General features: G+C 35.2%; 1 protein-coding gene across 5 annotated transcripts in view; it reads left to right on the top strand.

The window, feature by feature from the left end:
• DYM (dymeclin) overlaps positions 1–16,017 on the top strand; it is a 257,018-nt gene that overhangs the window by 37,247 nt on the left and 203,754 nt on the right. For 4 of the 5 annotated variants that reach the window (XM_036230028.1, XM_036230032.1, XM_036230030.1 and 1 more), the window contains exons 4-5: positions 5,792–5,885; positions 6,873–7,006. In XM_036230028.1, coding sequence (XP_036085921.1) covers positions 5,792–5,885; positions 6,873–7,006 — 228 coding nt within the window. The remainder of the gene's footprint in view (positions 1–5,791; positions 5,886–6,872; positions 7,007–16,017) is intronic. The other variant, XM_036230031.1, reaches the window with a different exon arrangement.

The raw sequence follows: 16,017 nt of genomic DNA, 5'->3' as shown, positions 1-16,017 counted from the left end.
TTCATTTCAGCTCTGCTACTTATTAGCTGAGCCTTAATTTCCTCATCTAAATTTCAGGATTCTTGTGAAGAAAAATCAGGTAACATGAAATATCCAGTATAATGCTTAGCATTTCCTCATTGTTCACCATTTATATTAACAGGTGTCACTATTTTTGGGTCTTGTCTCAAAAGTTGGCGGTAATTTGAAAGGAATGTGTATGCTTTTTAAAATGTAGATAATTATAATTATATTGCATTATTACTTTGAAAATTAGAGGTAATATGTCTGTAAAATGCCAAGTGTACAGGAGCTTCATAAATGATAATGACATTTTATTTTTAAATCAAGCTATATGGATAAGCTCCGTGTAAACTATGTGGCTAACTCCTGTATAAGTTAGTTTGCCACAGTCTTTGATGAAATATTTTTGCTTTTAAAAGCAAATTATATTGGTAATGAAAAAGGTGTTATTGTAGTATTTATCTTGAATTTTGCAGTTACATCATAAATTAGAGAATTTTGTGTTAATAGAGATGGCTTTCAAAAACTCATATGGCAGTTTGTTGCTGAAAATTAAAAGATTTGATGTAACAATGACAGTGCAGATATGATGATGATGGGTTTTAAGATGACTTTGGATTTGTATAAAATAACATTTTAAATTGGAAGTAATATTTACTCATATATAAAGTGGAAAGCATACTAAAATGTAAAAAAGGCAGTAATTGCTCATAATTCCACAATCCTGACATAGCCATTGTTAATATTTTTGTGTATTGCCTTCTATTGTTTATTTTTTGGGTATTCATTTACATATTATCTATATATATATACACACAATTACTTTAATCTGTGTTTTTTCACTTGACATATATTTAAGTGTGTCATTTTCTATTTAAAAATACTTTTGGGAACAAAAAAATAGATGCCAAAAATTCCAACAATGTGATGGTACAGTTAAAATAAAAATCTTCCCATATCAAAGAGCACAGGAAATTACTGCTAATCTTTTCTGATAAGATTTTTTCAGAGTATTCTGTGTATTGTTTTATATGTACAATTTTATGTAAGTCGTATTATTTATATGTTGTTTTCATTCAGCAGTATTCAGGAATTTTTTTTCTTGTCAATATAAATGTGTATCAATTTTAAGGATATTGTGGATATACAACAATTTGTTTTTATTGTCTGAAAATGTTTTAATTTTTATTCACTTTCAGAGCATATATCTGCTGGATGTAGAATTCTAGGTTGGCGTTAATTTCTTTTCTGGACTTTAAAGATATCATTATGTTATTTTGCATCATTCTCTCAGTTTTGTTGAGATGAAAACTATCAATCTTACTGGTTTTCCTTTGAAATGGGATTTATTTTTTTTTTTTCCTTCTGGATGCTTTTAAGTTTTTGTCCTTGGTTTCTCACATTTTAGAATGATGTGCTGGGGAATGGCTTTTTTTTGTGTGTTTTGGGCTGCTTGAGTGAGGTTTGTAGAGGTTTTTAAATCTGCGGATTGGTGTCTTTCATTAGTTTTGGAAAATTCTCAGCCGTTACTGGTTTATACATTGTTTCTCTCCTATTCTGTTTCTCCTCTCCTCCGGAACCTCTGTTATACTTTTGTTAACATTTTCATTGTGTCCCATATTCCTATGAGGCTTTTTTTTTTTTTAACCTGTCTTTAGTTTATTAATCTTTTCTTCTGTTGTATGTTATCTCCTATTAAACTCCACCTATTGAATTTTTAAAATAACATTTAATTTTAGAATAGTTTAGATTTACATTAAACCTGCAGAGCTATATAGAAAGTTCCTGTATAACTCTCATCAGTTTCCCCATTGTTAACATCTTAATATGATACATTTGTTGCAAGGAAAGAATCAACACTGGTACATCACTGTCAATTAAACTCAACACTTTATTCAGATTTCACTAGTTTTCTCCTAATGTCTTTTTTTTCCCCCTAGGATCTCATCCAAGATACCACATTGCATTAAGTCGTCATGTCTCCTTAGCTTCCTCTGGTCTGCAGCTGTTTCTCAGATTTTCCTTACTCTTGATGAGTTTTAGAATTTTGAGTACTCGTAGGGTATTTTTCAGAATGCTCCTCAATTTGAGTGTGATGTTTTTTCTCCTGGTCACTCTGGGGTTATGGGTCTGTAGGAGAAAGACCACAGAGGTGAAATTCTGTTCTCAACACATCACATCAGGGACACATGTTATTAACATGAGCTGTCACTGATGATATTGACCTTGATTACTTGGCCAGGGTTGTGTTTGTCAAGTTTCTGTACTGTACAGTTGCCCACTACCCTCCTGTCTGCCTTCAGTTTGAAGGACAGTTTTTTCGGGTCATAGAATTCTTGGTTGACATTTTTTTCCTTTTATTTCTTTGACTTTATGATTACATTGCCCTCCAGTCTCCTTTCTTTTAGATAGGAAGTCTGTGGTTTAATTGTATTGTTGCTTGCTTGTAAATGATGAGTGCTTTTTTTTCTTTCTGCCTTTAAGATTATCTCTTTACTTTATTATTATACTTTTAATTTTTTTTTATTTTATTTTACTTGGAGTTTATTGACATTCATGGATGCATAGATTAATGTTTTATCAATTTTGGGAAGTTTGTGGCCATTATTTTTGTTGGGCTTTTTATATTCATTTTTATTACTTTTTCCCCGGAACGTACGTACAAGGTTTTCTGGATCAGAGACAGATTTCTTATTAAATACCTCATAGTAAATAATAAGCGCATTGGTTCCCCCTTTGTCTTAGTTCTTACTTGGCAGGACAATGCTGTGAGAGCCAGGTCAGTTGTTTTACGTGAATGGGGGGAGGTGTCTTTTCCTGGTAAAGAAGAAGGAATTAGCTGTCCCCCTTTTCTTCCCTTTATCCCAGTCCTTTCATATGTAAATAAGATCTCTTCAGGAGACAGATATCCTCCCTCCCTCCTTGTCTTGGCTTTTTAGACCTAGAGGTGCTTCTAAGTTCTGGGACCTCATTCCTCCCTAAAATATAGATATTTAGGAAGATAATTCTCTATCTAGACTCTCCTGCACCTTTGGAGTCAGCTTAGGTGCTTATCTTGTGATGTAATGCTTGACTTTCAGTGAGATAGGTTTTAAACACATGGCTGTAATTCTAATCCTTATGGTATGTGAAATGTTTCTAGAAGTGAAAGCAGACATTCTCTCACTTTATAACATATATGTTTCCCTAACCCAGGAGGTGAGGCTTTTTTTACAGGAACACTGAGAAATATAGGGAGGTTTTATTTCCCACAAGTTTTTCAGATATTTTTTTCTGCCCTATTCTCTCTTCCTGTCCTTCTGGGTCTCTTATTATTATTTCTGGGTTTTCCTTAGTCTTGGGGTCTAGTTATTATTCATGAGATGTCATTCTTCTCAGATATGGCCCATCAGAGATGTCAGTGGAAAGTCGTAGGCAGTAACCAAGTTCCTCCAATTTGGCAGGAATTAACTTCAACTTTAAATTCTGCCTCCCCAGCACCAGACAGCTGATAATGTGTTTATATTGTTTTAGCTCTCCATTGCTGTTTCCATTAGATTCCTTGGATTATTTTTCCGTTTGTGCAGTTCATGCAGTGTAGGAGTCAGTCAAGAATGACAGACAGCTTCTCTGTACATGAACTTCTTTACTGTCATTTCCCTCAAAACTCTGTAGGAGTTGGTTAATTCTTTTCTGACATCTTGTATTAACCTGAAAGGAAGTCTGAGACCTTAATTTCTTTTTCCTTCTTTGTTCACAAGGCTCTTCCCTGTAACAATTATGATTAAATATTTCTTGTTATACTTTTTTTCTTATGATTTTGCTCATAATTTGGTGAGGTCTTTTTTATTGATTTATTAAGATCTTTTTCAATTCCGAAGTTTTTGTTAGTTATGGCTTTTATTTTACTTGTATTAATTTCTCCCTCCAACTTAGCATCATCTATACTGTTGATTTTCATCTTTTTTTTTCATTTCTTTTCTTGTAGTTCTTCTTTTATATCTTTGATTCAGTGTTTTATACATTACAGTTCTCTTTCAAAGTACTAGTGCATATTTTAGTTGTTATTGCATTTTTAGTTTATTTTTAATAATTTCTCATTTTTCTAACATGTCAGATTACTCACTTTTCATTATACTGATTTTTCCCAGGGTCTTTCTGTTTTCTTTAAAAAATAAATAGTTCCTTTTCCTATTTTACAGTGATGATACTTGTGTACTAAAATCATATCGACAGTTTTGGTTTGGGTCTTCTGTTGAGGTTTCAGCATAACCTTTCCTTATTTTGTTGTCACTGTAATTATTGTTTTCTTCTTACTCATTAAGCCACCAAATATAATTTGAGCACCTTCTATAAGCTAGGGTTGTGACTGCAAAAAAGACTGACCCAGGTCCTTGACCTCATGTATCTGTCTCAGTGGGAGCCATAAATAAGTATTGTATATAAAATGTATAAAATGTATTTTATATAGTGATTTTATACACATATTTTATATAATGACTCTTCAGAAAAAATAAAGCAGGACAAGGCCACAGAGTGTACCAATAAGGCACATTGTTTGCTACCAGAGAGGGTATATTTATTAACCCTATTCTTTGTGTGGCTTCTGTAGGTGCTTCTTGAATCTGCTGTTTTACCTTGAAGGCATGCTGGTGCTATATTCCTACCTAATTTCTAGAACTCAGGAAGGAAGGTTTTATTTTGTGCAGGTTTGCTTGGTTTAAATGGGACTTTATGTTACCCCTACTACTTGGTTTTGGAATGGGAGAAAATTATAAATCTCCAGATCAAACATTTGAATCAACATTTTTTCCCCCACCTCTATCCTCCAGCAATACTCTCTGTATTTGCCTTGTTTACTTCTTGCCAGTTGCTTTCTGGGAATTCTAATCTCTAAATCCCTAAGAAAGTTACTGAGTGGGAGGATTAACATAAATTTTCTGGTTGGGGTAGACAGTAAGAGGGAGACTTTTTCCTCAAAGGTTGATTATAGGCGTCGGTATAGTGCAGTTTAGAGCAAAAGATTTGAGCCGGTAGATAAGGCTGTGTTCTTGAACAAGTAGCAGCCTACAGGTGAGGATCTATAAAACGGAGGTAACATTGATGCTTATGGCATATATATAATTTTGAGGATTAAATTAGGTAACATGTAAACCACTTCATGAATATTGTTCAATATATGTTAGCTGTTATTTTTTTTCCAGATGATAAAAGTGAGGTTGGAGAAGTAAATAATTTGAGGTTCAAAATTCCATTATTGCAGACTTGGTCTAGAAACCAGGGCTTCTGATTCCCAATACAGTCTTCACTCAATTCTTTAGGCTGGATTTGCTGAAATACCCGCTTTTTAAACTTGGCCACATTGCTTTCTTTAGGTGTCTTTTTATTAGAATAATTTCTGATTATCTGAACAGTTTTACCTTTATAGCTTATTGTATTGTATACTTGGGATATAAATCATGAGGTTTTGAATTTTTTTAACATCTGCTTTTCTAAAGAGAACCATGTGTGTGCATACATTGTATATATATATGGTAACTATTACATCTTTTCTTTATAATTTTGGATTTTCAGATGAGATGGCTGATTTCCTACTGTTTCTATTATTTCTGTATTGTAAATTGTTTTTTGTTGTTCAGAAAGAATTACAACCAAGTATCATTGCTTTTCCTAATTAGATGTGAAATTGACAGTAAGGTTGTTCCATAAGCAACTTCAGTTTGACATTTGGTTTTATAAATGTTATGATATGCTCACTTGGATTTTAGTTCTTAATTTTAACTTTGAAAAACCATTTTTTATTTTGCAGTTGAAAACAATCCTCGAACAGGAAACCTTGGTGCGTTAATTAAGGTCTTCCTTTCTAGAACCAAAGAACTAAAACTTTCAGCAGAATGTCAGAAGTAAGCCAGATGATTAAATCATGTTCTCTTTATACTTAGCAATATGAGTATTTTTTGTCTGTTGGTAGAAGTAGATTATGGTCTTTTGAAAGCTATAAAGGAATTACTCTCATTATTAAAGGAAAAAAGTAAATGAGAGGTTTTAATTTGCTGTCCAGGTCATTGGAGTCAGATTATAAATTCTGGAATCTGATTTTAGCACTTTAGACAGTCTTAGAAATATATTCTTTAAGAAGATTAAGAGTGATGTCATTATTACTAGAAAAGGTAATTTTCACCCATTATCACTGCTGGTCATATCTAATTTGAATAATGACTTAGTCTGAGTATTATTTCATTTCACATCTGTTTCTTTTATTTCATATTAGATGAAAGAAGGTTCAGATTAGATATTATAGTTTTATATTAGATACAATGCAAAGTTAACCTTTTATGCATTCAAACATTTTTTGAAAACATTTTTGGATGGCAATGTCTTAAAAGATTGTTCATTGCCCTGCTTTCAAAATTATATTGAATCTAATTAAAATTTTTCTTGCAAGTTCATGCTTGTTAATACAAATAGCAGTATTGTACTGTGCTGCTGCTGCTGCTCCATTTAAAATTTTGCTTGTGTATTTACATATATTCTCTTTGTAACTATATATATTGTTTTACTTTTTGGCTTTTTGTTCTCTGAATTGCTTGTGTGTGAGACAACTATAAAGTTAAGAACAAAGAGCAATCATGCCTAAAGGAAAATATTTTTATTAAGTTGATTCACTATGTAAAATATACAGAATGAAATGTGAAGTAAACTGTAATATAGATATCACTGGCCCAGCATCATAAATCATGAGCCATTAAATATATGGACATTGTTCTAGTATTACAAACAGAATGGACAAAATGATTGAGAAATCATGGAGAAATCATGGACTAGAAATGAACCAATTATGCTCATGATTAAATATTGATTCTTGTATGATTTCGGTCTTTCCTTTTTAGCCACATCTTCATTTGGCAGACACACAATGCTTTGTTTATTATTTGCTGTTTGCTGAAAGTGTTCATTTGTGAGATGTCAGAGGAGGAATTACAACTTCATTTTACTTATGAAGAAAAACCACTTGGCAGTTACAGTAAGTATTGCCTTTCATGATGTTCTGGGGATAGTATGTTTAGCATTTAAGCATAGAAATGTATAGTTTTGAAATTTTTATTTTTCCTCTTATAATTTTCATTTTTTAATGACCTGACATTGTCCCTTTCTTCCCCTCTGTTAATTTAAATGAGCCAAGACTCTCGTCATTCTTTTTTTTTTTTTTTAAATAAGGAAGCCAGAAGATTGAAGCTTTTATTTATTTTGACTTCCATACATATGGAAAATAAAAATAAAAATCCCAAGTATTCTTTTCAGGAAATGGGTGTCAGTTTAAATACCATTATTAGGGCAATTAAGGGAGACACCACTCAGAATGACAGATTTTAATGTGTTAAAGGTTATTTTCAAACAGTCTCCGAGTCAGAGTGTTTTTGGGACTACTTGATCAAAAATAACATTGGCAAAGACAATGTTATGTTTTATGATGCTGAAAAGTGTCATCTTTTTCTGAAGATACAGGAAAAGGTTACCATTTATCTCCTGATACTGCTGACTATTTATTATATATATATAGGCCAGCAGTAAGGAGGGCCTATAGTTTTCAAGATCAACTCCTGTGTTTCATTTGTTAGCATTCAAATCTGGAACATAAAAGAGGAGAGAGGGATTATTAACACATGAAATATGGGGAATGTAGTGTTTTGCGTCTACCCTTCACGCTCTCTGTCTGAGAGCAAAGGCCGTTTTGCCACTGTTTCCTGGTTCGTTTTTTGAAATACACCTCTGCCCTCAATAGGCTTTCTTGCCTACTTAGAGCTTCATACATTGATTTTGAGATTTAAGACATGAATATGTTTAATTTCCTACTTTTGATACTCAGCCTTCTATATTTGTTAACTATACTCTGGTATTTAAAGAGCGATTTTAATCAGATTGTGCTTTGCATGCGTTAGTTAATGCGAGGCTCTGTTTTTGTCGGATCAACAGTGCCAAAACATAGTTCTGCTTAGGGAGTTGCAAACTTTCCCAGGAAGTTCTAGCAGCAAGAATGGAGTTAACGTTTATTCCCATAGGGCCCAAGAGGCTAGTCCAGCCTGCACCTGCAAACCCAGTACATCACGTCATAAAACTATGCCGATGTTTACTTTATTTAACATAGTATTTGTTTTAATGTAAAATTATTTTTTATTATTTAACCATTGAGTAAACTGATGCACTTGAAAGATACACTGTATTTGTTTTGGGGCCAAAGGTTCTCCCGAATACCCTCTCTGTACTTGCACTCCCTACTCATAACCAAGCTTGAGAAGCATGGTTTTGTCATACATCTGAGGTAGCCCAATGTAGAGGCAGTGTGAAAATGACACTTTTTCAATGATAGCCACATCTGTGATAGCTGATTAATGGCGATTCTGTCCGTGCACTGACTGACTGTCCTCCTCTTTTATGCAGAGTTGGTAATTCAAGATTTTACACATACTTTTTAAATTTTGTTATTTTCATTTACAATCGAGTCTACTGTTGGCCCACCATCTTAAGTCCAGTGAATACCTTTTTAAGGTTAAAGTTAAAGAGTTGCTGTTTTTGACATGTGTAGTTATTTTCATCTTAGGCTTACATGTTGTACGTTTGAGATTTTTACTTTTTATCACACAGCATAAGTCTTTTATATTTTATACTAATGTCTTTTTACAATTTATCAAAGTGTGATAAATTAAATGATTACATAGATACTATTAAATGGGGGAAAAAATGGAACCTTACCTTGCAATAGCTGAAAACATCCATTTATCAGCTCATATATGAATATCTGAATTAGGCACGTGAAGGATTTTTTAGGGATAGATAATACACAGTAGTACAGGTTGTTTGAAAGTTGAATCGACCAAAGTAGAGAACCATCTGCAAACAATTGAGCAAAGTCAATTGAGGCATTTTAGGATTGTTGGGTTATTATAGCATACTGAACTTTTTTGTTTATTCCAATTCATTGTAATATTGCTGCGATGAAATGGATATTCAGGGGAGCCATCTTTATGAGGGTAACATGACTCTCAATAAGCTCTCAGTTTATAATAGAAACTTGTGAGAATTTCATATTTGAACATTTTCCCATAGGCTGTGTATGATGTAGCAAATTGTTTGCTAGGGAGAATTTGTATCATTATGCAGAGATAGCTCTTTCCACTATTCCATGCCTTTGAGAATAGTGGTGGGGACCAAGCTGGCCCTAGGCAAAAACGTGAAGTACGGCAAAATTGTTTCCATTTTTTTTTTTTGCCTTCAATGCGAGTTTTCCTTTCTTCTGTCTTGGTATTACACCCCATGCTTGCCGAGGTAATAACTGATATTTATTTTACATTTTGTATCCCATAAATCCAATATTTTAAGTCCTTAGGGGTCTGAATCTGTTGTTGGTTTCTACAAACTCTTATGATGGCTTGTTTCCTTATGCGTGTTTGAAGATATTGGTTTTCATCTTAAGCTGAGGTCCCACATATGGGATCTAGGGGCTGTACCACCCAAGGTCACTTTGGCCTCCTTCAGCGGTTCTTGGCTTAATGTGGCATCTCAGGTTTAGCTTCTCTTCCTTGCCACTGATTGAAGGCTTAGTCTCCCAGTATTGGCTTCATATTGGCCTTCGCTCTCAGGGTCACCCTACCCTTGGAGTTTGCTTACCGCTCGGGGTTTTGCTCTTGATGCCAGCCACAGTTTGTTTGCTTGCGGTTGTTCTCTTTGGTTATGATGCTCAGGGGTCCTTGGAGATTTCCTTTACTTTCTGGAAGCTCACCAATGCACTAAAAAGTGTATTTTAGCCAAGAACTGGTTGTTTTGTATAGGAGGGCCCTTTGGAGTAACTATACCGCTATACTGCTGCCAGTAGAAGACAGTTATAGTTTCTTTACAAATATTTTTAAGTTTTTTAAATGAGGGAAGAAGCCTGTGGAGATTGAGAGACTGAAGATAGGAGCATGAAAAGGGTGGGGGAGGGGGTGAAAGGAAGATCCAAAGAGGAGGCACTTGGAACAAGAGCGCAGGGAGAGAGGATAGGTTTGCTTGGCAAGAGCGGACCCTGAGTGGGCAGCAGTGTGGGTGCTGAGGGTGAGGCGGAGGCAGGGCCTCTGCCAAGAGGTGGGGAGAGCAAGGTATGTGGGCCGAGGAGCGTGGTAACCCGTTAGCTCAGCTTTGTGGAGAGTAGAAGAGAGACTAGGGACTTGTCAAGTCCAGGTAAAAGACTTGCTTAACTACATTTCCTTGGTGTAAAATAGTTCAATATAAATTTATTTCAAAAAATTATTTATTTTGTAAGACTTGCTCTCAAGCATATTGGATTCGACATATCTGTTTATCTTTGCTTTCTCCTGAAACCCCAATAAAATGTCAGTAAGGGACTTATAAAAAGTTATTAAAGAGGAGGAAAGGGGAATACAATGTTAATACCATTTTGCAAGTTGGAAAATTGAGTAATGATGAATTCAACTGATCAGTCAGGGTTGGAAAACTCCAGAAAAAAAGCAGTTCTTGCCACAGAACCCTGAAAAGGCTTAGGAGTTGGAAGCGCCAGGTATGTCCAAAGGCAGACAGCCTTCTGCCTTTCAAAAGGATTGAAAGAAGCAGTTGGAAACCCAAATCCTCTGCCATACACAGTCAGGAGACCACCCTTCTCCGGTTTAATACTAGAACTTGTCCTCTGTACAGGGTTTCCCTGCCCGAGTTCTCAGGGACAGTGGAGGGGGTGGCGTGCGGAGAAACAGGGCTAAGAGAAAGGACTGCAAATGGAAGAGATGGCTCGGCCTCTGAAGTCCTGGCAGCAGGGTTTCACCTACCCCACTTTCCCACCAGAAGATCGGTGGATCTTTTCAGAGAAAATGAATAAAAACACGGAAGGGACTTAGAGATACTGACATTCGGGTGTCTTCCAATGAAATAGCTTGGAACCCTCCCATGAGAGCTGTCATTTGACAGGCTGTACCTATGTGTGCAGAGTTTCCAGCATTTGCCTCCCGCTGGCAGGTAAATAGTTGAAAAAACATCTCATTTGTAAGCAGTTACAACAGAAGAAAAAAATTATACAAGATAAGGAATTTGTGGAAAATGTTTTAAAAATTTATAATTATACCTATTTACTACAACCAGTTTTCTTTCTGTTCCCCTCTGGGTTAAAACCTTTTTGAAACTCTCTGGAATTACCTTCCAGATCTGTGGTGTATTTATTTTACTAAAGGCCATGGAGATAAATCCTTCTCTTTTGAAGCTGGTTCTGATTTTTCAGTGGCTGAGGTGCTTTGGCTCCCATGGCTGCAGGTTAGCGCTATTCTCCTTTTTCTGCCCGAGCTAGTCCCTAGGGCCTGGGCAGGCTGTCGCTCAAGAGGTAAACCTGAAATTGTGTGGTGGGTGAGTAGTTGGTTTCTGCTTTGGTTATTTTTGTCTTAATATAAAATAGATTAATTTTATTAGTTATAGATAAGTAATATAAAAAAAATTAATGTATAGCTGAAAAATGTGACTCAGAGCAAAAAGAAAGCATGGATTCATTCCTTTAAGATGTTTAACATGTAAGACTTCGAATCTGTTTTTGCAGAAAAATAAATGTACTTCTTTGAGCTCCCGAATTGTTTTTTGATCATATAATAAGTGATCTCTCTCTTCTCTCCTTTTCTTTTATGTTATCAGTGGAACAAAATCAATTAAACTTTACTAATAGACACATTTTATAATGAAGCCCAGCAGATTGTATTATTCTTGAGGATAATTAGGAACGTTTCCATTCGACCACAATTATAGCAGACAGCCAGAATTATTGCAGATTTTATTGGAATGGTGTGGGACACAGGCTTATAAATATTGTAATGCATTAAAATGTAGATCGATATTATTTTTAGAAAAGAGGGAGTCCATTTGCTTTTCTTTTAATTTATGATTAAAGTATAGAGGCATATTTGATTTTGCTAATTATAAATTTAAATATGAGTTTTAGTATTTTAAAGTAGTAATTGCAATATTAGCTTCACAATAAAAGTAAACAATAACCTAGACTCTACCATGGTTTTCTGAATATGTCTATAGTTAATGTAACCTAGCTGTGTGTCTTCCATTTAAGGGAGTCAGTTTTGCTCTAAATCTTTTAGGCACGCCTGTTTTCAGAATATAGCTCTGTTATTGATTGATTTGAGTTCTTGTATTTGGTGCAGTGTGGTATTGGGCAGCATTGGGAAACTGACAGCTCGACTTCATAAATACAAAGAAAACAACAAAGATTAGCTCTCCCTCTTTTAATATTCCTTTAATAACTACATGTAAGCTGATTTAAATGATCTATATATTATTTCTTTTTTCTGGCTACTACTTTGTTTTCTACCAGTCCTTTTTTTCTCCAATCCTCGTGTGTGTGTGTGTGTGTGTGTGTGTGTGTGTGTGTGTGTGACTCTTTTCTCCCTCTCTTCCCTTCACATAATCAAATAATGGAAGACATTTGATTTTTACAGTATTTTAGTATTCTCTGATCTTCTCCCTAAGACCATATGGTACCGAACAGGTACCAAACAAAAAGAAGTAACAGGAACCGCAACTTAGGTTTAGGTATAGATTATTAAAGCTGTAAGGGACCGTAGATATCATCTCGTCTTTTCTTTCTTTCTTTCTCTGGTGATGTGCAAAGGGACCAGAGAAGTGAGATTAGGGCTTTAAAGTTGGAAGACCCCAGGGATAAGGTTGAGATTTCAGTGACCTTGTTTTGAATAATACTTATCAGTATATGTTGGTGAATATGATAATATATCACCTTGATATGTGAACTAATATGTGATATTTCAGATTTCTCCCTTAATATGGCTCACAGTGCTCATTTACCAGGAGTTTGTATTTAGGGTCTTGAGTGAGGCATGAGTTGGTTGACTGGAGTTATTCCAGTTTTGTATAGAAAAAAGTCTTTAAAAATAATTTGTCAGTTTTTTTTCTCCCTTTGGGAGTCTGAACTTGGGTTCAGATCTGGGCTCTGCCCCTTACTGTAAGTAAACTAACCTCTCTGAGCCATTATTTCTTCATCTGTAAAATTATGATGATAATCTTATCCACTTCTTAAGAGTTGTCAAGATTAATGTGGGATAAAAAGAATGAAATAGTCAGCAGTGTCTCTCCAAGGGTAGAGTTTTCAGTAAATGTTAGCTATTAATATTATCTCTAGAAGCTAAGATTTCAAATACTAAAATATTTGGCTGGAGCTATAGAGGCAATTTAAAACTTTAAGAGATAAAATTCTGGATTATAAAGTTCATGATACAGTAATCACACTGAATCTCTGCAAAGTCTTTTGCTCAAAGAACGTCAATTTACTTTGTCAGCGACCTGCAAATTTCAAGGACTTTTAAGATCATCTTTCTTGTGAGAAATGCATGAGTGTGTTACTATAATTTTTGGCAGGTGAATTTATATTTACTTAATTTTCTTGGAACTAAGGAAGATATTTGGCCACATCTGAAAGCTAAGTAATATAAATACTACTTGGAAAATAATACAAGATGAGTAAGTTGCTTCATGTCAAACCTGGTAAGCAGTCACATCCTGTCACTCTTCACTTGTTAATGCAAATATTTTCTTCTAGATTAGCCCAAAAACAAGAATATTGTACCCGGTGGGAATTTTTCTTCCCTTCCTTCCTTCCTTCCTTCCGTCCTTCCTTCCTTCCTTCCTTCCTTCCTTCCTTCCTTCCTTCCTTCCTTCCTCTCTTTTTAAGTAAATGGAAAAAATCAGTGATTTCAGCTGGAAATTGTTTATTATTTTGTTTTGTTAGAGCTTTGGCCTTAATATGTTCCATTTTACTTGTATGAAATATATTTATCATCATTTTCATTATTATGTTAAATTGATAACAAAGCTGAATATATTTCTTAATCGACTCAGTTGTAAACTTGACCATGATTTTGGGTGGCATATACGACTGAATAGAGAATCCTTGTCACCATTTTAAGATTTAAAAATTAGATTTGTTTACACCCCTGGAAGTAAAAAAAAAAAAAAAAACAGGTACTGTCTGTGGGTCCTGAGCGCTTGTTCCTTCACGTCCTGTAATTAAAACACTGTTCTGGCTAATTGACTAAACAGGGGTATGTCATTAAACTGGCCAAGTCATGTGATCCAAAATATTCTGTAGGGAATCAGTGAATAATTTCAAATGTTCTTACTCGGGTCTGGGTCACTTCGTTCAGTAGGATGAGCCAAGATGTATTAAATAAATTTTATCTGCCAACAAGTCAGCCCATTGGAATAGGTTGTTAACTCGTGTGGGTTATGTTGGACAGCTTTGGCAATGAGAAGGATTTTAGATCTACTTATCTTGTAGCCTCAGAGACAAATGTTACTTATTTTCTTCTTTTACTTTCTTTATGAGTAGAGCTAAGCCTTCCTCTTTTAGAGTGAGATTTAATGTCTTATTGAACTCGATTCTTGCTGTGTATTCTTTTTAGCATTGATTGGTGTGTTCGTCGTCATTTAATATTCTCTTCAAGCTCGGCATTCATTTTTTAGAGGGTTACTGTGCCAGTTCTATTTATGGCAAGGCAGGAATGAATTTCTTCATAATTTCTGGCTACCAAGTGATAGATAGTATGGTCTAGAAAAAATAATCGCTAAACTTTTTTTTGAGACTCCAAATGTTTTATGCTCTGGAAATAACCATTAGATTTATACTTAGACAACTGGGTTCAGTTCAGCACACATGTACTGAGTATACATCATGTGCCAAGCTCTTTCTGTCAGTCGTCATTCTTGAGAAATGGAGTCCAATAGGGGCCTGCTTCCATATAGAGAGAAATTATGATAAAATGTAACCAAGATATGCAGTGAAAGAAATATGCACATGTCATAGATGTGATCCAGATGATTATTTTTATTCAGGGTGAGGCAAGTGAGTGAGTTTTACAGAAGAGATGAAGATTGAGGATGATATGAATGGTTAAAGATTGGCTTTTTAAAAATTAGATTTTTATCATTGGATGTCATTCCAGGCATAGAGAATTTTATTGAGGAGGCATAAAATGGCCTGTGGCAGGTAGCTTGGTATTGCTGGAAAATAAATTGTGAATGGAGTAATAGTGGGAAATAAAGCTAGAAAGGGATGCAAGGCCTGTGTCTTGAAGTTTCTGCCATGTTGTACTTTGCAGCTTTGAGTTTTTTTCCTGATACATAGTAATCAGTTTAAAGTAATTGAATAGATCTAAGCTGGGGAGAGTGAAAGGATGGAATTTAGTTAGGTCCCTCTGCCAGCAATCTGGAGTTTGTATTGGAGAGGAATAAATTGGAGGTAGGAATACCAGTAGGAAGACTTAAAGAAGTTCGGGAGTGAGTTTTAGTGTAGTAAACTTGTTTAACTGAACTGAGATGATGAAATAATGAACGAAGGCAGGACAGGGACGGAAGAAAAGAGGAAATAACAGATGACTGTGTACTTGAGAGAACCTTGAGGTTGATTGGTTATAAAAAGATTAGTAAGAGAGTGGTCTGTGTTTTGGGTTCGGGTTAACCCATGCAGTCATCAGAAAGGAGGCTAAAGAAGGTATAAGTGGATTTGAAGTGTTGGGAGAGATGAGTTCAGTTTTGAACATCTTGAGTCTGAGGGCTGGTGATGCATCTAGGTGGAGATGGCCAGCAGGCAAGTGGATATAAAGATAGGAAACTCAGTGGAGAGGCCAAGGGAAAAACTGTAGCTGTAGGAATCACCAGCATGTAAGTGATGACTGATTAAGGAGAACACAGAGAGTGAGAAGAGAGGAGAAGAAAGCCAGTGGTGGAACTCTGGGGGATACACCAGCAGTTTGAAAGATGTTCCGAGGAAGCGAATACCGGGAATGAATAGAAAGAGTAGGTAAGAGATAAGGTGTCATAGGAACTAAGAGACAAACGAATTTCATAAAGGAGTAGATGTCAGTAGTGTCCAAAGCCAGAAGTCACATAAGATACTGATTAACTCTGGAAATTAGAAGGCCACTTAGAGCAATTTGGGACAGAGGAACATTTCTTTTGGGATAGTAATTTGCAACCTACCTTTGCCAC

The sequence above is a fragment of the Rousettus aegyptiacus genome, unplaced genomic scaffold, assembly GCF_014176215.1.
Source record: "Rousettus aegyptiacus isolate mRouAeg1 unplaced genomic scaffold, mRouAeg1.p scaffold_m13_p_12, whole genome shotgun sequence".
Lineage (NCBI taxonomy): Eukaryota > Metazoa > Chordata > Mammalia > Chiroptera > Pteropodidae > Rousettus > Rousettus aegyptiacus.
This window is presented reverse-complemented; position numbering and strand designations above follow the sequence as displayed.